Source organism: Chiloscyllium plagiosum, unplaced genomic scaffold, assembly GCF_037043375.1.
Source record: "Chiloscyllium plagiosum isolate Xiang-an unplaced genomic scaffold, Cpla_swu_hap1 HiC_scaffold_39, whole genome shotgun sequence".
NCBI classification, from domain to species: domain Eukaryota; kingdom Metazoa; phylum Chordata; class Chondrichthyes; order Orectolobiformes; family Hemiscylliidae; genus Chiloscyllium; species Chiloscyllium plagiosum.
The window spans coordinates 9777440-9803112 of record NW_028270177.1 but is presented as its reverse complement, the minus strand read 5'-3'; the positions used below and the strand labels follow the sequence as shown (position 1 = coordinate 9803112).

General features: G+C 42.1%; 1 protein-coding gene across 4 annotated transcripts in view; it reads right to left on the bottom strand.

The window, feature by feature from the left end:
* Nucleotides 1-4112: 4112 nt before the first annotated feature.
* Nucleotides 4113-25673, bottom strand: part of LOC122540912 (membrane progestin receptor gamma-B-like) — an 89780-nt gene continuing 68219 nt past the window's right edge. For 2 of the 4 annotated variants that reach the window (XM_087981435.1, XM_087981436.1), the window contains exons 6-9: nucleotides 24489-24533; nucleotides 20974-21070; nucleotides 16977-17121; nucleotides 4113-15667 (exon numbers count right to left, since the gene is read on the bottom strand). In XM_087981435.1, the coding sequence (XP_087837561.1) occupies nucleotides 15342-15667; nucleotides 16977-17121; nucleotides 20974-21070; nucleotides 24489-24533 (613 nt within the window). In that variant the 3' untranslated portion in view covers nucleotides 4113-15341. The remainder of the gene's footprint in view (nucleotides 15668-16976; nucleotides 17122-20973; nucleotides 21071-24488; nucleotides 24534-25673) is intronic. The other 2 variants (XM_043677200.2, XM_043677201.2) reach the window with 1 other exon arrangement.

Genomic DNA, 25673 nt, shown 5'->3' with positions numbered 1-25673 from the left:
GTATTCGACTACGTGTGGCATCACACAGCCCTAGCAAACTGGAATCAATGGGTGTCATGGGGAAACTTTCCACTGGCTGGAGTCATACCTGACACATTGAGAGATGGTTGTGGTTGTTGGAGGTCAGTCATCTCAGCACCAGGACATCTCTGCAGGAGTTCCTCAGGGCAATGTCCTAGGCCCAACCATCTTCAGCTGCTTCATCAACCACTTTCCTTGCATCAAAGGTCAGAAGTGGGGAAGTTTGCCGATGATTGTGCAATGTTCAGCACCATTCGCAACTCCTCAGCTACTGAAGCAGTCCATGTTCGAATCTAACAAGATCTGGATAATATCCAGGCTTGGGCTAACAAGTAGCAAGGAACATTCAGGCCACACAAATGCCAGGCAATGACCATCTCCAATAAGAGACTATCTAACCAGTGCCCCTTGACATTCAGTGGTTTTACCATGATGAATCCATCACTGTAACCTTGGGGTTACCATTGATAAGGACCACAACAGCAGGTCACAATATAGAAATACCATGGTGAGTAACTCATCCTGACTTTCTGAAGCCTATCCATCACCTACAAGGCACTAATCAGGAGTGTAATGGAATACTCCCCATTTGCCTGGATGGGTGCAGCTCCAACAACACTCAAGAAACTCGACACCATCCAGGACAAAGCAACCCGCTTGAGTGACTCCACATCCACAAATATCCCCTCCCTCCATCACCAATGCCCATTGGCAGCAGGGTGTACCATCTCCAATTTGCAGAAATTCATCGAAAGTCCTCAGACAGTACTTTCCAAAACCATGACCCCTTCCAACTAGAAGGACAATGGTAGTGAATACATTAGAATACCACTACCTGCAAGTTCCCTCCCAACCACTCACCATCCTGACTTGGAACTCTATCAGCATTCCTTCAATATCACTGTGGCAAAATCCTGCAATTCCCTCCCCAAGGGCATTGTGGGTCTACCTACAGCACACGGACTGCAGCAGTTCAAGATGGCAGTTCACCACCGCCTTCTCAAGGCCAACTAGGGACGGGCAATAAATGCTGGCCCAGCCAGTGACACCGATGTCTCACAAGCGAATTAAAAAAAACATACACTTTAATATTCCCCTTCTTTCAGGATCCTATCTTATTTTGTTTGAAGCAAATGTTTTGCCTTTGCTTCAATGACAGTTTTTTGTCACTGGCATTTTCCACAGTCGCGAAGAATAAAATAAAGTTCTGGATAAACATATAAACACCTTCCATCACCTCACAATGTCATAAAGGTGCTTTGAAGCCAAAAAGCACACTTTTGCAGCACAGTAACTGTTGCTCTGTGGGAAATGTGGCAGGCAATTTACACACAAGCTCCCACAAAGAGCAATGTGAAAATGGCTGGACGATTTGATTTAATAGTGAAATGGCAGGGATAGATATTAGTCCAGGCCTAGAGAGAACTCTTCTGCTTCTCTTTGAAATGGTGCAGTGGAATCATTTTATATATCCACAGTAGAGGGCAGGCAAGTCTTCATTTGAAAGAAACAGCGTACCTTCACAACTGCAATGCAGTGTCCACTTCAATGTTGCGGAGGTATTGGACAGGGGTAGACAAAGTTAAAAACATACACCCGATCTATAACCTGATGTTGTGTGATTTTTAACTTTGCGAAAGTGAGTACTGCAGATGCTGGAGATCAGAGTCAAGATTAGAGTGGCGCTGGAAAAGCGCAGCAGGTCTGGCAGCATCCAAGGAGCAGGAAAATCGAAGTTTCGGGCAAAACCCCTTCACCAGAAATGGCATTCCTGATGCAGGGTTTTTGCCTGAGACGTCGATTTTCCTGCTCCTTGGATGCTCCCTGACCTGCTGTGCTTTTCCAGTACCACTCTAATCTTGATTTTTAACTTTGTCCACTTCAATGTTGCCCTCCACTTTCTCAAATGGAACTTATACATACGACCTTTTGACTCCTTGCTATCCACTGAGCCATAGCTGAACACCGAAATGAAGACTCGAGAAACAAGCTCACTCCCCAAGAAGAACCTTCTTGTGATCAGGGAGCATTGATTCACACAGTATAGGAACTGCCAGTTCCTGTGGAGCTGTACCTCAGCATGAGCTAAACACCTCCAGGATGGCAGGCAAACAAGCGAGAAAGGAATCAGCTTGGGTTTTAAAAACTATAAGAAATTTAACACTTGGCTGGAGCTCCAGAGCTTAGAAATCAATTTTCATGAATTCCTCCCACGCAAAAGCTTATCTTGATTATTGTTAACGTGAAGGATTTTGTTGGCTGATTTTTTATTTACACATTTGAAGATGGGGCCAAGACACGTAGAATGCGAGGATTGCAAATTTCTTCTCAATTTCTGCTATTGTTGCTCCTTCAAAAGTCATGAAATGAATTACCAATGAGCTCTCTCCCTGAAAGAACAATGTTTATCTCTCAATGAAACATCATGAGAACAGATTATTTGGTGATTAACAGATGATGGTGGGAGCCTGTTGTGTCTAAATTGGCTGCTACATTTCCTGTGTTACAACAGTGGCTAGGTTTCAACAGGTACTCCCTTGACTGTGAAGGATGTTTTTGGATATCCTGAGATTGCAGGAGGTGCTAGAGAAATGTAAGTTCCTGAAAGAAATTTCAATTCAAATTTTAATTTTAAAAAAAGGAGAAAGAAACACACAGGCTGAAAGAGAAACAGAAACTGTTGTGAACATACAGTTTGTACCTGGAACTGGAAAGATAAAGCTTCCGGTTTTCAGAACTCAATTGTACTGCACAAGATTAAGGTCAAACAAAGGCTGCTTATCAAAACCACTCTGTGAAAAACAAGTCAACAGAACAAACACAAATAAAATCTATGGGATGGTATTTGAGTCCTGAGGGGTGGTTTTGAGTTTGTAGAGAGTGCTGTGTGGAACATGCTAAATATTTTGCATCATTATCCTACAAGAAAGGACAACGCGTCTTTACTGAAGATACAGAGTAAAGGTTTGTCGGGGGGTGGGGGGGGGGGAAGTTTGCACTGGCAAAGAGTAAACTGGTTGAGGGATGTTAGCACCTATGCTACAAAGACGAGCTCAGAATAGAATGAGTTGCACAGCACAGATTTCCATAAGATATTGATATAGACAGATAACCTTAATGTTCATTGTTTTAGCTTCCACCATCTGTCAAATGCAGATACTTCTGTTTTATTATCAGCTTATACTAAACACATTAACACTGGAGAGTGTGATTAAAATATGCCCTTGACTGATGGTTAATTATATGAAAATATGATACAATTTAGCTTTAATGTTCTCATCACTTTAGATGCCTTTTCTTAATTAAACTAATTGAAAACACCTCAACCTCCAGCTGCACTTCACTCCCATGTTCCTGATCTTTAGTCATTGAGAGAGTGCGGTGAGTTTGAGAATCTGCTAATGGCTTTGCTCCTCGGCTTGATCATGGAGGCCATTCACAGGTTCACTGGGGATGTGCTTATTTAACCCAAATATAGTATTTGCCTCTCTTCTGAGGCTAGCACCCTGACCTGATACCACAGGCACGTTGCTTTCACTCCCACGCTTACAGCTTCTGTGATGGCTGGGCTCTACACGCACTAGAAGTGTTAGACAACAGGACCAACAAATGAAAACAAAATAGTATGGATGCTGAGAGTCAAATAAAAATAGAAAATGTTGGAGAAACTCAGCAGGTCTGGCAGCATCTGTCGAGAGAGAAAGAGTCAGTTTTGAGTCCTGTATGACTTAGAGTTGAGAACATTTTCCTCAGAATTAGAGAAAAAATTAAGGACACATTTTGCTTCAATTTAGTAAGTTTCCACTTGTTTTCTAACCTGTGTTGTCATCCCTTTAAAAGAGACATTTTGTTCACTTATTTTGATGCCAATTATGTCAATCTAATTGTGATTTTATAAAAGATTTAGTTACACATCTGGATTACCAGAGATGCAAAACACTCGTACAGAGATCCAGAAGAGGTCACAGATATTTAGCTGCTTGACAATTAGCACTGTGGAGTTGAACATAACTCAATCCTTCATCAGTGATGCATAATAAAGTTGAACACAGCTGGTAAAGCAGATATTAAACATCAGCCTGCAAGCATGCTTACTTTTCCCATCACAAAGGATGGTCTGTTTTATTAAATTTAAATAAGTTTATTCTCCTTTCCCACAAACATTATACATTTGGTGTTAGTTGTCAACAATGTAACAAAAATAGAAAATCTTAAACCTGTTACAGTCGCATGTAGAATTCTCAACATGTAACGGCATCTGATAGCCAAGGGAACCACAAGAGTTCAATTTTAGTGCAGTTATCTTGATTGCAGCTTTAAGTAAAAACAGAATCAACTCTAAGAACACAAAATACATTCCACATAAATCCTAAATTACATATTTCAGACAATACCAAAAATACAAAATAGCTTTAAAGCTGGGCTGAATTGCTTTATAGAAATTTCTGATTGATTAAGATACTTGAAACACAGATTACTTAATTCCATTTTTCTAAACTATTTAAAAGCCTAAGACTGTACTTAATCACAAGACAGCTTTGCACCTACAGTACATTTGTGGTGTGAAGCTCGATCTGACTTTTAAATGATCCAAAACTCCCAAGATAAAATGATTACAAATCATTCCACTACAATCCTAGATTTACACTCCAAATTCGTGGTGCAAGGCAACACTGTTTCACTCCAACAGTATGGGTTGCATCTCACTACACTCTCCATGAACCAGGGTATTGTGTCACAGTGTGTGACAGTCCACAGCAATTCTTCTTTTCAAATTTACTTATTTATTTCACTTAGCGCTAATTGAGATCTGGGCTGTTAGCGTTGCAGAGTGGAAGGCTGTTCATGTTAAAGCCATATTACCAGCATGCATCAATCCCAAGTCAAGCATCACCCAGGGAAAGATATGAAATGAAGCTCTTCTGCTCAACTGTTTCCAATATTAGAAGGTCACACCAACCTTCATCAATGTAACAGGTTTCCATTCATGAAATCACCGTGTCTTTTAACCCGAGTGAGATTGCCAAATTGGCATGGACCCCCTGGTTTCATGGTTCTGTCCTTCACTGTAACTGTGCTGGAGGTAGTTATCATATTTCATGTTACATTCTCCTTGCTCCACACCTTTAAGGCACAATTTCTCAAAACCAAAGGCCACAGAGGTGTTGAAATGATCTGCAACATTGGGCGGGTGTGCCTTTGTGCATACATTTTCTGATCACATTGATTTAGTTTTAATTACAAACCCCCAAATGAAAATATAAATATTTTTAAAAGATTTTGAACATCAACATTTTACAAATATAGATTGAAAAAAAAATTACTTCAGATAAAGGTTATGGCTTTAAATATAGACTGTCCATTTTCACAGCCCAGAATCCCCTATGGTTCCTCAGGCAGCTTTTTAATATGTGCTGGTGTACTGCCTCCAATTTCCATAGCCTGTAGCCCAAACTAATTACTTTGCACATTGTTATTAAATTAAAATATCTTAAATCTTCATGCACTCATGGGTAGTGCTTTTACTTCTGAATCTGACCATGGGTTGAAGGCCTATTCAAGATACTAAACATGAACGCTTTACCGTAGTACTGAGGGAGTGCTGCATAGTTAAATGAACTGTCTTACAGATCAAGCATTTCCTGAGGATAAATGTATAAGATCCCACTACACTATTGAAATGAAATTCAAGGGCATTCTCCCCACTGTCTGGTCAAAATATATCCCTCAATAACTATCACTAAAACGCCTGAGAACTTACTGTGTATAATCTAGTGACTGCCTCTCCTACATTACAATATGCCATTTCAAAGTACTTCATTGGCTCTAAGGCATGTTAGGATATCCTGAGGTTACAAAAGGCACTGAATAAATGCCACCTTTCTTTTCCTTCAATGCATCTATGCTATTCACATTAATTTGTTGAGACATTCCTCATCCTCATCCTGTCATGTGCATACCTGGCTTCCCCTTAAATGGACATGTGTGACTCCCCTCAATCTGTCCTCATGAAAATGAGTTCCACATTCCCACTACTCTGGGCAAAGACATTTCTCCTCAATTCCTCAACAGATTTATTGGCTACTATCTTATATTTATGGACCTGAATTTTGAAGGCACAAAAAAACTATATGTGAACCATTAAAAATACACACATTTTATATTTTGCAACAATCTATGTTACAGCTGTGCTTACACTAGTAATCTGGATCTTTTTAAAACAACTTTGAAAACCTCAGATTTACTCCAAGAACCTGTTTTACAACAAACAAAGGAACAATTTCTGGATTTAATCATTTGTTCTGTATCAGATTGGAGCACATACACAGATCTGTACTTCTGATATTGCTACACAAAGGGTGCTCCATTTGCAGTGTGGCACCTGTAAGGGTATTTTGCACAGCTAGCTGACCCGATTTCAGTTGCTAGTTCAATGTGAACCTTCCCTAGCATGTACAAAGCAGTCATCAGTGGCAAACTTATCTCAGTTGGGTTGATAACTTTCTAAGATTGTCTTCATTCAGAAATGAAGTGTTAATCTCATGGATTATGAGCAACACTCCTGAAAAAAATACAAATGTCCAAAACTATTGTGTGGCTTTTATCTATGTTTTCTTTGAACACTTTTGCTTATTAGAAAAGGGAGAGAAAAGTCCTTTGACTGGTTGAGGGGGAGAGGCTATAATGTCAGGATCTAGCAAATCCAGATGCCAAGGCTAATGATCTGTGGCAAGTGTTCAAATCTCACCAAGGCAACTGGTGATATTTCAGTTCAGTTAATAGTGTTTAATGCCACAGCAATAGGGTTTGCCACAGAGATAGTGTTTGTTCCCACTTTAGTCTGTAAGGTCCAGGCTACATTCCCATCATGATCTGATAGGCATAGACATATATCATAAAAACCCAAATCTTCAGCAACAATTTCAGAAACAATGGAACCTGACGAGGTGACTGCCAATGCTTAACATCACACCTTTCGAGGCATAGGTATATAGATAATCAAGCCAATGGAATTTATTCCCTTTAGTGGGAAGGTTAGTGACCAGGGGCATAAATTTAAGGTTAAGGGGCAGGAGGGTTAGAGACTATGTGAAAAAGACCACAGAGGTAAGAATCTGAAACTTGTTGCCTGTGAAGGTGGTGGAGGTAAAAAGCCTCTTAACATTTAAGAAGTATTTAGATGTACACAACGCATACAAAACCATGAGCTAAGTGCTGGAAAATGGGATTAAAATAGTAAGGTGATTGCTTCTAACCTGCGGAGATTGATGGGCTGAAGGGCCTTCTTCTGCGCCGTAGAACTCTATGGCTATTTTAAAACCATCAGATATGTTTTCACATAGAATGATAACTCTATTTGGTAGTGTTTGAGAGTCAGCAATTGTGATTTCCAAGCAATGGAGCATTGATGTACCAATGCAGTACCCAAGAACTCATCCTAAAGATGAGATTTTAAACCAATTCCTATCAACTGGTTCTGAACTGCATTAAAGATCTCATGTAAGGGAGTCCTCCCAATGATCTGATCAACCTTCATCCTCAGCTAATACAGTAAAAACAGACCTGCCCCACGTTATTGATGATTGCTGGATTTTGCTGTATGCTAAATTGATTCTGCATCTGTGTAAATGAAAGAGGATAAAGTACAAAATAAATCGCAGGCTACACATGAATGGTGTCAGCACGTTGCTTTGATTTCACCATTTTACAGGGCAGCTGGAAAAGATGTGGCTTCCTGTGAGCCAGGCTTTATCCCATACTTTGTGCCAAACTCAAAAGGCTCTTGAGACCAATCTGTGTTGTTCTACCTTCAGCTTTACTTTACAAAGTAGTGTAAAAAGATGCTAAAACATTTCCTGCCCAATCCTCTGACTTCCCACTCTGCCTCCCCACAAAAATTTACTCCAGTTACTAGTTCAATGACTTTTCAAAAATAAAACACTCTCTACAATATTGTTGGGTGAAGGCTTTGGGCTTTAGTTTCTGTTTGTTCAGTAGAGTAATGGTTAATTAACTAAAAGCAACTGACTCAGGAGGTTTTAGGATCAAGCAAACTGACATATCTACAGGCACTTCTCCCTAGATTAGAGAACTGAGAAAGCACTCAAAGCATTTTAATCTATTTGCTGTGTTTCTAATGAAAAAAAAAGCTGCTTCAGAAGCCATTAATAGCAGCTGGTAAACCAGTTCTAGTTCTCATGATTAATCAATAATGTTTTAACCATAATTACGTTTAAAACACCCCTTATAATTGTATCCAATTGCTCTGACAAAACAGCACCAGGTCCTTTAGACCAGGCAACATGTTAGAGCGCTGTAAAGTATATTAATAGCTGCAAAGTATTCTTTTCATAATACTTTGCAACCAAATGTGCTTTTTGTTGTTTTACTTTGTGCTCACTGAATTGACCGTGAATATAATTTATGATTCTAGGACCAAGGGGCCAAAGATGTAGTTCTCATTCGAAGGGTTGGGGGTAGGTTGAGCAGAATGATTTTTCACCCAGAGAGTGATGGGTTCTGGAACTCACTGCCTGAAAATGGTAGTCTCACATTTTAAGAAGTCCTGGACATGCACTTGAAGAGCTGCAAGGACAATGGACTCTGAGTTCGAAAGTGGGATTAAATTGGGTAGTATTTACTTTTCAGGCACGGATAGGATGGGCTGAATGACTGTGGAAATCTATGAGGTTGTCCCAGGGGATACAACATTTTCTATTTAAGGCACCCAGGATAGAAACCTGACCAGAAAATGAGTGAAATCTAGATGCGACCAACCCTGGTATAAACTCTGCCCGCAAAGCATCACAGTCAATGGAATCGTTATTGGATAGAGCCACATAACAGACAGTGGATCCAAAACTGCACAAAACAAATTCCTATTGCATTGTGTTCGCTTCAGATACAGCACGGTGTAAGGGAGTTCACTGTCCCATTTTAACATGCCTCAAATCTCAAACACAGTCATGTGTAAGTGTAATAAACCTTACAAGGCCCGGGGGAACTCCTAAATAATCTCCTCATGGAGCTTGTAGAGGTCTCCTTGGTAACAGGCAATGGCAACTGGAACTAATCATATGAGCCCTTCAGAAAGCAGACTGGGGTTGAAAAGGGGTATTGTCCATCCATCTGTGCCAGGAGACTCAGGTTCATGTCCCACATGCTCCAGAATCATAAAATCCCTACACAGTATGGAAGCAGGCTATTTTGTCCATTAATTCCCCACACCAACGCTCCAAACAGCATCCCAAGTACTACCCTAACCCTGTAACCCTGCTTTTCCCATGGCCAATCCAACAAACATGCATGTATTTGGACAGTGGGAGGAAACTGGAACACGCAGAGGAAAACCATGCAGAAACAGGGACAACATGCAGACTCCACACATATATATTTCACCATTCATCTCATGGACTTTCATACACCACTGATTCTGAAATTGTGCTCCTTGTGGGAAAATTATCTAATTTTCAATGTAATCATTGTACTAGCTAGACGTGTATTGTCTTTCAATTAATTGACTGTTCCAAGTATAATCAAATACTTCATTCTGTGAAAGTAAAGCACAACCTAAAAAAATTGCTTCTGGTTGTTTTAAAGATTTTTTTCTCACCTGTTAGCTAAACTCTGCGCTAATATTTCCTTTCAAACACTTGTCTTATGGAGTATTCTGTTAAATATTGGTCCATACTTGAGTTGCAGGAAGGGATAGATAGATATTTGCCTTATTCAGTGAAGATTGGTTCACCATTCTTAACCTAGACCCTGGAATTCTACTTAAGACCAACAACAAATTATTAGAAATGAAATGAAATGCTAGAACTGTATCTTGACTTTGCTCAAAGTGTCGGATCTGGGCCCTTGACTTTCTAAATCAGGTATTGCAATCAGTTGTGAGGTTCACTTTCTCCATGGGTAAACATCTATACATTGGCTGTGAGAGTCACACCCACACAGTATTTCCTTATAGAGTTAAGTGCCAATATGTTAAATACACACATTCTCCTGAGTTCCAGCCATTGGGTTATACTTCAGGAAACTGGGAATCTGCTCTGTAAAATTCTGTTCCTATTCAGATTACTTGACGTTCCCTATCATAGCCAATCAATTGCAGTGTTGGAATCCCAGATTTAAAAATGTGGAAAATGTTGCATTTAGTTTCTCTCCATCAACACTCCCAGATGCAGTTTGAAAACCCAATTAACATGGTTCCCTTATAACATCACAGTAACATGAACAGATCTGGCTTTGAGCTGTAGTTCTTTGCATTATATTCTTAGCAATAGTCATTATACACTCTCTCCCAAATGAGGGTTTTATGCCAGAGATAAATTGCACAGGGGCGCTACATATCTCATGTCCAGTTTTAGCTTTTGCCTCACAGGTCAATGAAAGTCAGACATTGTTGAAAAATTCAGAGAAAAATGTGTTGAAGGTTTCTAAACAAATATACTAATGATGATTTTCAAATAATCTCTATCCTCCTTATCAAGCAAGTGGTTGAATCAACACTTTACAAACTCATTACAATGTTTCCAAATCCAATTTCATTCTCTTCCAGGATCTAAAGTCTATGGATCCTCTAATTCCATCAAAAATGTACGACCTTACAAAATCCTGCTGTTCCCGAATCAATATACCTTTATCTAAAATAAAACAAGGACCTGTGGATTTGAAACACAAAAACAGAAATTGCTAGAGAAACTCAGCAAGTCTGACAGCTTTGGTCGAGAGAGAAGCAGAGTTAATGTTAACTCTGTTTCTCTCTCCACTTATGCTGCCAGACCTGCTAAGTTTCTCCAGCAATTTCTGTTCTCTGTGCCTTGATCTATCTCACTATTTCTACTATAAAAAAAATCTTTGCTGGTAAGCTGTGCTGTGATCTTCACTGATCACCTCACTCTCTATAAAAAACAATTCTTTTGTTCTCTGATCAAATTTACCTTCTCAGGGCATTGGGTGAGTGGAAAAGGAGTTTAGGATTGAGGGAGGAGAGATGTTGATCAATTAAAAACACACTCTGACCCCTACTTTCACATTATTCGGACAATTGAAGCATCAATGGGACCCCAATGCTGAAGACGTATCACCCTGACATAAAGCATGGTTTTGATTCCACAAACAAGACATTGAGATCAATGTTATATAGACTTATATAGAGAGTGTTATGTAGTGCATCTATTCAGCCTAAGCAGCTTGTCCTGCATCTTTATCACTTGTAAAAGTAGTGGCCCTAATCCCATTAACTCATTTGGTTCCACTAGTCATTAATCCCATTGCCCTCAACCTTCTGTGGGATCCAGCCTTAATGGTTGACACAGAGTTTATTTCAGTCAGTAGTGTACTGTGCATCTCTATGTAAGATAAACATTTCTCCTGATCTCTCAAGACTAAATCATATATCTGTCTCCCCTCATTCTGAACCCCTCATCCATTGTAAATAGTCCATTTCTATTAACCCTGCATCATTAACTTAATGATCAATATTTTCAAAATGATGCATAGTAGTTTACGTAATATATCAGCACACATGTAAAGATATCCAGGAATTCCTTTAAAAATTACATAAGGATTGATATTTTCTGCAACTATATTAACAAGGAAGTCAGTCATTGAAGAATGATGGGTGCCTTGACTTTTCGCAATCGGACTTAACATTAAGGAATTGAAAATGCAAACTTCACTTCAGTGCTTTGAGAAAGAGCTATGTGGAGCTTATTCCACATGCACACGAGGCTGGCACAGATTCTGTGCCAATATAACTTATACAAAACATATGACAAATCAATGGGCTGTGAAAAAAATTGGCATCCTTCTCATAACAACCCTCTCACTTTGAAATGACAAAGCAATTTGGCATAAACATTTTAAAACTTCGGATGCTAATATCCACAGCACAGCAAACACCACACAGCGAGGTTGAGGCAAATGATACCACAGCATTTAAGGGAAAAACATGAGGGGAGAAAGGCACAGAAGGATACAGTAATGGGACTGGTTAAAGAACAGCACGGGAGGAGGCTCATAAGAAACATAAACACTGTAAATGTTAGGTCAAACTATGAAATCGCTAACCTTTATTTCTAATAATATATTTAATTTCAAGCTCTATTTCCCACTTGGACTGTCCCATTAATTGGGTTTGAAGTGATGAAGGTCCAGTTTACCACTTGGTCCAATTATAATTCCTCTCAATTATGAAGAGAACATCAGTTCAATGAAGTTGTACAGCATGATATTACTTTCTCAAGGCTAAACATGTTTATGTCAAATACCTGTTCATTGAAACAAACCACTCAAAATGAATGGATTAGATTTTCTGCTAAAATAATTGTCACCCCCATATAATTACAAGTCCAATTATTTGCTTTGTTCTTGTTTTGGGTAAGATTGTTAAATTACTATTTCCTACATTGCACTGAGAACTTCATCGGCTGGAAAGTGCCCTGAGGGCTTCCTGAGTTTACGAAAGAAGTTGTATAAAAATGCAAATTTTATCTGACCAATTCCTTCCAACAGGACTACGTTGGAAGGCTTGACTATTTATGATTTTTTAAACCTTTTCCTAACAATGCTTCAGTTTTTCGACCAAGTTTGCACCATCACAATCAATGAACGGAAAAAAAAAAGACGTCACTTTTGAGCTTTTGTAATCCAATTGCCCTTAGCCTTCTATTCTCTAATGAAAACCATCACAGCTCCTCTGAAAACAGGAGAACTTAATCCCTGGTACTATTCTAATAAATCTCCTCTGTATCCCCCTCCAAGACCCAGAGAAGGAACATGTGATGGACATTTCTGAAATTTCAATCCTGGTCTGCAACATTCAAGGAAGTGACACTAATTTGTTAGTCTATGGATTTCGCTCTGAGGTTGAAATGTAACAATATTGAAGGATTCTTAGAAAAAGACGACTGGAAATGTTTTTGGAAGATGGGAGGGGAGCATTCTTCTGAGAAAAAGCAGAAATTCTCTTTCATTTTAGAATCACTTCTTGTTAATTTCTCTCAATGAGATAAGCTTAGGAAGTCTTTGTCATGCAGCCAGCTCATAGCGATGAGAAGTTTCCTCCCACCTGTTTTCAAGAAAGTTAGAAGCCACACAAGAAACCTTTTGGGAATGTTAAAACGAAAGATCTCTTTCCAGGCATTTCAGGAAAGGGCGGCAAGTATGTGAACCAATTTTCTAGAGACCACATTTAGACATTGATCTACAGGCTTAGATGCAGTGTCAAGTTTTAAAATTCTCTTTAAAAGTTCTTACCCTTGCCTTCAGACACCCTTCCATGGTCTCTCTTCCTCACTCCTCTCCATCCTGGTAGCCTCATGAATTCTATAACCCCTCCACAAATTGTGTTCTTGCAATTCCTGCCCCTAATGATAAACGTCAATGGCCCAATTTACTATCGGCTGCTTTTGTCCAGCTCCCTTTGGCTTAAGCTCTGAAATTCCTCTCCAAACAGATCAAATTCTCTCTCTCTCTCTCTCACCTGAAGCTATGTAGCTTGAACTTTGACCATGCATTTGGATCTGTTCTAATATCTTCTTTTGTGACTAGATACAAAGGCTTGTTTGTTTACATTCGTGTGAAGCACTTTTCGATGGTTTTTGTTACAGTGCTATGTAAAAGTAAGTTGTTCTTGTAAAGCTCCCAACACTCCCGCTTCAACAATGCTTTAATTTCCCATGGTCTGGTTTAGACTGGCAACACAGACCACCCGTACCCTCACAATTAGACCTCATTCTAAACATGGCCATTGAGTAAATACAGAGGCCACAGAAGTCACCTGGAGTCATGGTTTTCATGTCACAGGTTATTCCCGGAAGGAGAAACCAGTAAAATGCTTGGAAACGCTCCGATATATGACATATTCAGAATGAATCAGGCCACTCACATGTTTTACTGATTCCTCCTTCTAGGATTGTGTCAGCAATGGCACCACGATCCTGATCTTGAGCCATGTTCAGAGACTGGTCGAGGGTCAGAGTGGTCACCCACCTGCAAGCTGCTGATAGCCTGCTAGGGATAACAGAATGGAGTCACTTCTCCGCACTACCTGGGATTTCCAGTCAATGTGCGTGGCCAGCCCAGATCAGCCTGAGGTTAGTTCAGGCTGAGGTGGTGGTATCAAGGGGTGGGGGTGGGTGGGCTGCTGTGTGATCCCACGAGAAACTCCACTTCTATCCCGCCCCCACCATCTGCACCATTGGACTGCAGCTGCAATTTCTGGCAGCTTCCTTACAGGTTTGAGGGGCAGGGTGGGAGAGGTGGTGTAATTGCCCCTCTATGCTATGCTCACAGCCTGGCAGCATTGGTCTGTTCTGATATGTATTTATATTTAAAAATGATCCACATCTTTTCCCTTCTCTGACGCTCAACTCCCACCTTGGCCAATGGGACTGCCAATCTGCAAAGAGCTGAAGGGCGTCCCAATTGCCCTCCACCCTCAGTGGCCCCCCCTCCCCCACCCAGTTGATGGGCAAGCCCATTCCCCTTGGCCTTTAATCAGTGGAAACTTTGAAGATAGTGTTGGAGATGTGAGAAATGACCCTGTCCTCAATGGAGTCACAGAGAAACACTGGGAAACCCAGCAGAAACATTTAGTCATGCGATTGGTTGCCGTGCCTGATCTATAGCCACAACTGGGGCCAGATTGAGGTCACTGCAGCTTTTCTTTTCAAAATCATTCACAGGATGTTGACATCATTAACTACGCCAGCATTTATTGACTATCCCTGAAAGGATGGACAATAAGATTACAGCTCTAATGGTGATGACATAGTTCAACACCTTACCTCTAAATCAAATGTCCCAGGTTCAAGTGCCACTTGCTTCAGAGATCTGTAATGAAATCTCTGAACAGGTCAATTTGGAAATATTCTTAAAGTAAGGTTAATAACTAATCCCTAATCAGCCCTATGACAAGGGTTCTCCAGTTAACTCAAAACTTGTCTATTCATCTTCCTAAAACTCTGAAATCCAGTCCTCTGAGAACACAATCTACATCTAACCTAGAGGAAAGGTGCAATGATGTATTCCATGATGGATGTGCTTATTGGGTACCAGTGATCAAACATGGGCTGCTGTAGTTGAACTGACCTTCCACTAGCCCCAAGGGCCATCTTCTAACCACAGTAAATAAACACCCGTACTGTCTAATATAAATATCCACATCATCAGACACAAGCTTATTAAAGATTACTATGTACCATTAAAAGGCACAGCCCGTTATTTGGGAGACATATCCAATTTAAACAGGAATGTACTTCATTTCTTCCTACGTCACCATAGCGACAGCTGAAGGGTTAGTCTAATCATTCTCACTCCTTCAAGACTCTCGGCCTCTTCACCAGCCGGGTCAAGAATCGTGGCGTGACATCCTCATCCGTCTTGAACTTCTCATTCAAGTATTCATATCTCAGTTCAGGCAACTTTGGTGTCCAGTACAGAGCCAGGGAGAATAGTGCAACGATCAGGAGGTTCAACACAAGGGCAAAACCAAGGGCACCTATGGTGCCCATGAAAGAGGGCAATGGTGCATGAAGTGAGAGCCAAGAGTGGCGCAATGTCATGTCCATTATGATCGCCTCCATTTGGAAATGAGTACCGATGATTGCACAGATGTGAAACAGCTGGTGGCTATGACCTGGAAGGAATACATTGTGAATGGAGACGGTCATAAAACTTGCAAACCTGAAACAATAGACTCAAAAACATATTATCAATGAAAAAAATGTTGCAAGCAGATGCATTTGTGTTCTTACTTTCTCACACACTGTTAACTTACTACCTGTGGGGGGAAGGAAAATGATCTCCCAGTGATTTGCCATAGAGGCACATCTTCCCACAATTCATTTCAACATAGAAAGCACTCTATTAAAGTTGTAAGACCTCTGGGCATTTGAAAGTGAAAGTGAATGCTAATGGAATGGTTCAGAATATAAAGAAGGAACAGCCATAATTCCGTACGTGGAGAGATTCCAAACTCAAATGTGCCTTTACGGACTTAGAATCATAGAATTTTATATCCATTGTGTAGGTACCAGCTCCCCAAAGAGCTACCCAGCTTGTCCCGTTCTCCAGCCCTATCTCCGTAGCTCTCTAACTTCATCCCTTTCAAACCTGGTGGAAGTTAAGCACTGCTTAAGTTCAGAAAGAAGTTTTAGGTGCAGGTCATTGAATCAAACACCTTCCTGGGTATTAGTACACACAATACAGGGGCAAAAACAGTATTGACGGAGTTTGTGGTTTGTTGGCCTAGATCATGTCTTATTCAAACCCTGACTCCAACTTCAAGTCTCTTTGTTGGTTCTCTCTGAATTGAGCACCCTGATGCCCTGCGTAATATAATGAATATAATGTTACAAAGTAAAACAGCAACAGTGAACTTGTATAATTAATCAACATTTACTGTACTGTGGACTGCTAGAGACTCGAAAGGAGCTGACCTGGTCAGAATCTAGGGGAGACCAAATGCTCTGCAGGTTAGTGCTGTGTGGTCACATGAGCACCACTAGTGTCAAGAGGGAAAGGGACAAAAACCCAAACGAAAACACATTCATTATACTTTTGAAAAATGTCCTGGGACTCCTCTTACATTATCTGTTGTATGTCCTTTTCACAGCCAAAGCAGATGTTACCAGCTTTTACTGGCATTGGATTGTTGGTCTTGATTCAACTTTGAAGAAGTTGTCTACATATTTCCACATTTAAAACTGGATGCCAATGGTCACATTTCTGGAACAACGCTGTGATGCAGAGCCATGGGTTATTGAGGTTAACCTGCAAGCATCAGTTTTAAACCTGGTTCCGTTTCATCCTACCCACAATTTTGGACATACTAAGGGGTTAATTCATGGGGTTGGCAATAATGGAGTAACACAAAGGATCACAAAACTAAGGATAACATTGAGCTTATTATAGCACAGAGATTCCAACTTTTCCCAACTCCTTACCGATGTAGTCAAACCTCCCTGGAGCAAGGCGCTCCGGTAAGTGTGTCACAAACAGGAAGCAAGTCAGAAAGGCAAGTGCCACATGTCTGTAGTGGATAGGAACTGTTTCATTGTGAGCACAACCTTCCCCGGAGCATAGGAACAACTGCACACAGAGAAAAAATAAAACAGAAACTGGTTCAGTTCATTTAACAACAAATAGCTAAAATCCCAAATTTTTTTAATAGAATCATTCATGGGATATGGACGTCACTGGCTGGGCTGGTCTTTGTTGCGATGCCTTTAGTAACCTTGAGAAACTGTCTTCACACAGTTTTCAGACTTTCAACTTCAGGAGGAAATATTTTTTGATTTTGGAAATGTTTCACCAGCTTTACACCATGACAAGGATGTTAATGAAATAGCTGCTGTTTCCTTTTCATTATTGAAGCAGTGTGGAAATCACGGTGAAACTCAATCTGGTTTAAAAGCTGAAGAAGGGCCTGTGCCCGAAACGTCGAATCTCCTGTTCCCTGGATGCTGCCTGACCTGCTGTGCTGTTCCAGCAATAAAGTTTCAACTTTGATCTCCAGCATCTGCAGACCTCACTTTCTCCTGTGACAGAGTAGCCCAGGATCCTGATAGAGCATGTGAAACCCATCATCACACAGCTAGTGGAGCTGAGCTGAACAGCACTGATGTAGCTAAGTGCCTGAGAGAGAGGGGGAGATGCTGATCATGTTCAATGCATTAAGATGGGTAGAGCTTTGTGCGGAGCAGAAGTACTGGCATAGATCATTGAGGGTGAAAGGTTTTTCTCAGTGCGGAAACCTGCCCTTCAAGCCATGCAGCAGCATGATTTGGAAATATATCGTTGTTCCTTCGGTGTCGCTGGGTCAAAAATCCAGGAAACTAACCGCCAGCAGCACCAAGTCTACTGATCGCTAGCGGAGTACAGAGGTTCAAGCCTACCACCCTCCCATGGGCAATAAGGGACAGGTAACAAAGGCAGGCCCAGCTAATGCCCATGAATGATCATGAAAGAAATCAAAATACAAACCTTGTTGCTCCAGCTTTACACAATTCTATTTTTTAAAAATAACAAAGCCTCTAACATTTTCTTGTCCTTTGTTTTTCGAGGATGGTTTGTTCATTGGTATGTTCATTTCACTTGTATTTGATTTATACACTTTACACACCATTTACAGTCATAGATTTTTAAAAACCCAACAATAGTCTGACCCCAATATTTAAATAGTCGGTTTTTCTCAAGTGTACTGGCTTCAGCTGGTACTTATACCTCCCTGTACATAAGGCAAAGTTACCATAGTCCCCCATAGGGCATTAGAGACAACTGGTGGTGAGTTTAACCTAAAGGTCACCATGCCTCAGGTAAGATTGAGAAGTATGGCCTTCGTGGTAACTTAACTGGTGTAGGAAACGCAAACTATTGGCATCAGAAACTAGCCATCCAGCCAACTGAGCAAACCAACCCTCAAACCCCACTGCATCACTTATGCATGACACTACAAGGGAGAGGAAATTGGTGACAAGTCCAATTTTTGGTGGTAAAATTAGCACGAGGAGGAACCCATTTTGGGTCACTATGACACCCTCCCAATTTCCTGTAGACATGCGTTGTTGCTACATTGAAAACAGGCAAATTTCAAATGTGCCAGCTACCCACCTCAAATGTAGGCACCTTCAGTATGCAAGTCCTTGAAGACTCCTACTCAAAATTCTCATAAATCAGGAGAATGGGGGGGGGGGGGGGGGGGTGGAAAGGGGAGAGTGGGAACAAAATCTACACCCTGTGTGTGCTTAATTTTTTCAGATCCTCCTTCTCATCAGCCCTGTGGGTGAGGGAGCTGTCCTCGACTGAGAGGCTACGTAAACTGGGTCAATATTAAACTAGTTTGGTGCTTGTGTTTGAATGATATAGAACTGATGGCCTGAAGGGCCCGTTTCTGATCATTGGACCTCAATGACTCTACATTCTCTGGAGTTTAGAAAGGTGAGCAGCCATCTCCAATAAGATTCAGAAAGGGTCGGAAGGAAATCCTGAGAGTTTCTGCTGTTCCTTCAGGGGCACTGTATCAGGATAAGGAACAATCACTTAAGGATGTGATAACTAGAAGTTTTCTTATAGAGTCATACACCATGGAAACACCACCCTTTGGTCTAACTCATCCATGCTGACCCGACATCCCAATCTGACCTAGTCCCATTTGCCAGCATTTAGTCCATATCCCTCCAAACCCTTCCTATTCATGTACCCATCCAGATGCCTTTTAAATGGTGTAATTGTGCCAACCTCCACCACTTCCTCTGGCAGCTCATTCCATACACGCACCACCCTCTGTTTTCCCCTCGGGTCTTTTTTTAACCCTTCCCCTCTCACCCTAAACCTATGCCCTCTAGTTTCACCTTAGGAGAAAGATCTTGGCTATTCATCCTCTCCATGCCCCTCATGATTTTATAAACCGATAAGGTCACCCCTCAGCCTCCACGGTCTAAGAAGAACAGCCCCAGCCTATTCAGCCTCTCCCTATCGTTCACACCCTCCAGCCCTTGCAACATCCTTGGAAATCTTCCCTGCATCCTCAAATTTAACAACATCTTTTCTTTAGAAGGGTGACCAGAATTCTTCACTCAAAGGGTTGAGAGTGTTTGGAATTCTCTACCTCAAAAGGTAGGGAATCAATAGATTAGATAGGAAAGTGGAATTGAAACGTAAGATCAGCTTTGAAAGTAGTGAGTAGCAGCATTGATGGGCTGAATGGTCTGCTTCTCCTTCTACTGCTTGTTTTCCTGTGCAGACTGCAGCAGTTTAAAGGTGGTGACCTACCGTAGCCCATTTGGTCAATTCGGGATGAGCAACCGAAGCTGGCCTTACCTTTGATGCCTACATCCCATTGAAGAATCCAAAGGAGTTTGAGATTGCGGCTCCATCAGAGACCACACAAGGTCAGGACAAAGGTGAATCAAATTGTTTTTGTGCTGACACTCAGATTTCAGAGCCTGAAAATTTCTCAGCCGAATATTAGCTGGCTATTCCTCTGCAACAGTCTTCATAGCCAACTCCAGCAAGCCTTGCTTCCCGACAGGAGATGCTGGATAATTATGACTGACCCTGCCATACTAAGAGATGGGGAGATTATCTTTAGTCCCTCCTGATACCACTCTGCCTGGGATTAGCCAACGTGATACAAACTGGGCTGACTCAGATCTTATTGCTCAGTGACTTGTTGCATTAACTGGGTAAGCCAGTCAATAATATAATCTCTGACTGTCGGAGGCTATCACCTCACCCTTGCCCTCACAGAGAGGGGGTCTCATTGAAATGTATAAAAATTCTAACAGGATTGGATCGATTAGTTACAGAGAGGATGCTTGCTCTAATTGGGCAGTCTCGGACCAGGGGTCGCAGTCTCAGGATACAGAGATGAGGAAACATTTCTTCATTCAGAGGGCGTGGAATTTGCCACCATGAGGAAGTCAGGTCACCGAGTACATTCCAGAAAGAGAATGATAAACTTTTAAGATGTTGCAGGCGCCAAGGGGTATGGAGAGAAAGTGTGTGGTGATTGGAACGAGGTTGGCCTGGTGGATCTTGTAGGATGAGTTCCCCAAATGGGGTTGTGAACCTGGGCCCGTCAGGGAATCCTGGCTGACAGATATAAACAGGAGTCACAGGGACTCTCCTCACTCTAGGGACTGACTCTGGTCAAAGTCCATATTCTGTGCACATGTAAGTAAAGGGTGATTTTGTGAAGGAATTCTGGCCTCCATGGGGAATATAGTCTTGAGGCAGAGGATCAGCCATGTTCGGATTGAACAGCAGAGCAAGCTCGAAGGGCCAATGGCCTACTCCTGTTCCTATTTTCCATTTCGGACCCAATTCACAGGAGGGCCATTGATTGGACAGGAGATCGGAGGCATATAAACACGGGGGCCTACTGACTACAGAACTGACATCTTAAGATGTTGCATCGATGCTGCTTTCTCACAGACCTACCCTGTAAAACAGTGGGATGTTGTCAAAGAAATACGGATAAGCAAAGGCCACAATCCGCAGTACTTTACTCAGGTTGGGATGATCCAGTTCCGGAGATCTGAAACAAAAGCAATCATGAGGTATGTAAAGTACTCTTCAGTATTTCTTTTAACCTGAATAACCTCCCCCCACTGCCCCACCCCATCTCCTGAATTACAGTTGAATGTGGAAATGGCGGGAATTTGAGATTTGTTTCGGTCAGTTCAATGCAGGTTCAATTCCAACATGCACTCTGTTTGCTTATTGCAGCTATCCCAGGGGTTGAAGATGGAGTGGAGGAGGGAGGGGGTGGACGAGACCCTCCCTTCCTTGTCCCATCCAAATGGCCACTTCTTGCATTGCCACTCGGGTGGTGAATACCATTAGGCTGATCTACCACATGGGGTAGCACACCCAAGCCAGATCCTGTTCTGTCTCCTCGCATCATCCACCAGGAAAGCAGGATGTCAGCTGCAAGTGTAATTCCCCAAACCCCCTCATCCAACGACCCCTTCCCTTGACCCCTCCTACAGCTGCACAGCCATCTTGTAATGTTGCAGGCTGGAATTGACCAGGCTGATTTCGAAACTGGGATTTTGTCTTTGGTTTGCATGACTCAGCACCCACACCACACTGAAGAAAGAAAATAATGCAGTTCAAAATACACAGAACAAGGACAGAGGGTTACAGTTACAATCAACATAAACCAACACATGCAGCAAATCAAGAGCACTTCACCTTCACACTGTACAAGATTGGTCTAGTTCCCAAAGAAAAGTAGCCAAACTCAAGCAAAACAAACATGACAAGGCAATTTTATTGAGGCTATGAACTCAAACACTCCACACTGATATTTCAGCATGGATGTCTCGAGTTATCCACAAGATAATAGATGGGGCAGAGTGGTGGTGTTGGTGCTGAGGTGGGGGCCTGGGATCAGAGCTCACCTTGTCACCGAATCTCCGAGGCCCTTTCAATCCTGCCACTGTCTTTCACTGAGGGCTCAATGGCAATTGAGACAGGGCCATGGTGAGGAAGTGTTCTACCTCACATAGCGACAATAGGGTCAAAGGAATGGTTTCTACCTGAGATGGGTAGGCCATGCAGCCACGTTTCTGAGTTTCACGGCTCCAAGAAGCGAGAATGGGGCTCACAACGTGGAGTGTGTGTCTTGGGAGAAAGTCCAGGGGTGAGGTTGGAAATCGCAGGGAAACCTTCCTAGGATATTTCACTGGATGCTGTCACTATGATTGTGGGGTTCTCCAGTTAGTGGAAAGGGGACTAAAATTAGCTTGGCCTGCAAGGCGTTTTCAGTAGTCTCATTGGGAAGTTAAAATAGTGGGAATGGAGATTGTAGGACGAACATTCAACTGCCTTAGAATGTGGGAGGTAAGGGTCGCCATTAGAGTGTCCCTGCTAACTGCAACTGCAGGAAGCACACCCAACCCCTTGAAAATCACGTTAGGGAACTGGAGCTGGAACTGGATGAACTTCAGATCATTCAGGAGGCGGAGGGGGTTATTGAGAGGAGTCACAGAGAGGTAGTGACACCTCAGGTACAAGAAGAAGGTAGACAAGTTACTATCAGGGAATGGAAATGGAACCAGCAGACAGTGCAGGGATCCCCTGTGGCGTTCCCCTCAACAACAAGTATAATATTTTGGATACTTTTGGGGGTGGACTTACCAGGGTAAGTCATGGGGTACAGGTCTTTGGCACAGAGTCTGTCCCTGTTGCTCAGAAGGGAAGGGGGAAGAGGAGCAGAGCAGTAGTCATTGGGGACTCCATAGTTAGGGGCCAGACAGGAGGTTCTGTGGGAACGAGAGAGACTCACGGTTGGTGTGTTGTCTCCAAGGTGCCAGGGTTCGTGATGTCTCTAATCATATTTTCGGGATCCTTGCAGGCGAGGGGGAGCAGCCCCAAGTCGTGGTTCACAAAGGCACCAACGACATAGGTAGGAAGAGAGATGGGGATTTAAAGCAGAAATTCAGGGAGCTAGGGTGGAAGCTTAGAGCTAGGACAAATAGAGTTGTTATCTCTGGTCTGTTGCCCGTGCCACGTGCTAGCAAGGTCAGGGGTAGGGAAAGAGAGGGATTGAACACATGGCCACAGGAATGGTGCAGGAGGGAGGGTTTTGGATTCCTGGATAATTGGGGCTCTTTCTGGGGTAGGTTGGACCTCTACAAACAGGGTGGTCTTCACCTAAACCAGAGGGGTACCAATATCCTGGGGGGGTAAATTTGCTAAAGTTCTTTGGGAGGGTTTAAATTAATTCAGCAGGGGGATCTTGTAGTTCCATTATACAGGAGGTTGAGAAATAAGATTTCAAGTTCGCCAGAGGGCACCGGCAAGCAAGAAGTTGGTTTGAAGTGCGTTTACTTCAATGCCAGGAGCATCCAGAATAAGATGGGGGAACTTGCAGCATGGGTTGGTACCTGGGACTTTGATGTTGTGGCCATTTCGGAGACATGGGTTGAGCAGGGGCAGGAATGGTTATTGCAGGTTCTGGGATTTTGATGTTTCAGTAAGAACAGAGAAGATGGTAAAAGAGGGGGAGGTGTGGCATTGTTAATCAAGGACAGCATTGTGGTGGCAGAAAGGATGTTTGAAGACTAGTCTACTGAGGTAGTATGGGCTGAGGTTAGGAGAAAGTGAGGATTGCAGTTGCTGGAGATCAGCCTTTCCTGAAAGGCTCATGCCCGAAACGTCGATTCTCCTGCTCCTTGGATGCTGCCTGACCTGCTGCGCTTTTCCAGCAACACATTTTCAGCTCTGGGCTGAGGTTAGAAACAGGAAAAGAGAGGTCACCCTGTTGGGATTTTTCTATAGGCCTCCGAATAATTTCAGAGATTTAGAGGAAAGGATAGCAAAGATGATTCTCGATTGGAGTGACAGTGACAGGCTAATTGTTTTGGGGAACTTCAAATTTCCAAATATTGATTGGGAATACTATAATTCAAGTCCAGTGTGTCCAATTCCTGACACAGTATGTAGATGAGAAGGTTCAGTTAGGGCACTTGAGAGTTACAAGTTAGCCAGGAAAGACCTAAAGAGAGAGCTAAGAAGAGCCAGGAGGGGACATGAGAAGTCATTGGCAGATAGGGTCAAGGAAAACCTTAACACTTTCTATCGGTATATATGGATTAAAAATTAAATAGTGTAGGTTAGATTAGGTTCAGATTCTTTTCACACATTAACACAACATCTAGGGCCAAAGGGCCTGTACTGCGCTGTAATGTTCTAAGAACAAAGTAAAATACTGAAGCTGCCGTAACCAAGCAGAATAAGGTGCAAAATAAAACTAATCACTGCTGTTCCCACATTACAATTTCATGTGTTCATTCTGCATGATTTGGCATTATTTTAACACTGGTTATAACTTGTTTAACACAGTATTAAAATAGCACAAGGAGAAGTTGGAACAGGCATGTTAAATACCCACACAAGAAGCATGCTGATCATTTTTCAAATCTTATTGTCCTCTCGCTGTCATTTACCTCTCCACGATGCTGCGGTTATAATTGATGAAAGGCATGCCGAGCCTGTGCAGGAGTTACCAGAGCAGGGATGTGAAAGGAAGGAAATGGCAGGTGTTGGATTAGTAACCAAGATATTAGAGATAGCAGTATTTTACATACATGTCTCACAGTAATGCAGTAGGGGCAGAGTAAACAAAAAGCTCAATGAGCCTGCACTGTCATCCAAACCAGGTCTCGATGAAGAGGTATTTGGCAAAACTTTCTTCATTTGTTCGTCAACAGGATGTCAATAATATATCAGCCGTGCTTCGTAGGAACCTCTGTCGGAGTTTGCTATTTCAAACTTGACTCGGGCATGTAACTCACAATTGCATTTGTGTGGATCTAAATGCTGCACCATCAAAGGGATCTGCACAGGGTAAGTCAACTATTTCCACTGGTTGGGGATTCTAGAACTAGCAGTCATAGTCTGAGAATTAGATCTAGACCATTCAGGAGAGATGTTCAGAAGCACTTCTACACACAAGGGGTGGTAGGGAACTCTCTTCCACAAATGGCAAGGGATGCCGGATCAATTGTTCATTTTAAATCTGAGAAATGATTTTTTTCCCTTCAGCTATTGTTAAGCAGAGATATTAAGGGATACGTGCCAAAGGCAGATATACAGAGTTAGGCCACGAATCAGCCATGAGCTCACTGAATGGTGGAACAGGCTCACGGGGCTGAATGGCCTTTTTTTCTTCTTATGTTCTAGTGTTCCTAAGTCCTGTCGATCCCCTCAGGTGTTGGTAAAGATTCTATGAAGCTAATTCTATGAGTTGTGGAGTTATCCGTGATGTTCTAGGGAGAACTTAACTGTCAGTCAACATTCAAAGCAGGAATCCAGATCAGTATTTCACTGACACTTCTGGGATCCTGCTATATGCAAATTTCCTGCAACGTTACCTACATTACAACAACGACTATAATTCAAAAAGCATTGCATTAGCTATGAAGTGTTCTGGGTCATGCCAAGAATGTAAAAGGAGATGTGTGAATGCAATAATCTAACCTTTACGATGGGACAGTGTCAGTCATTTGTAACCAGTAGAACCTGTCACATACACATGGTGGTGAAAGTGAGGACTGCAAATGCTGGAGATTAGAGTGGTGCTGGAATGATTCCTGATGAAACGTCGATTTTCCTGCTCCTTGGATGCTGCC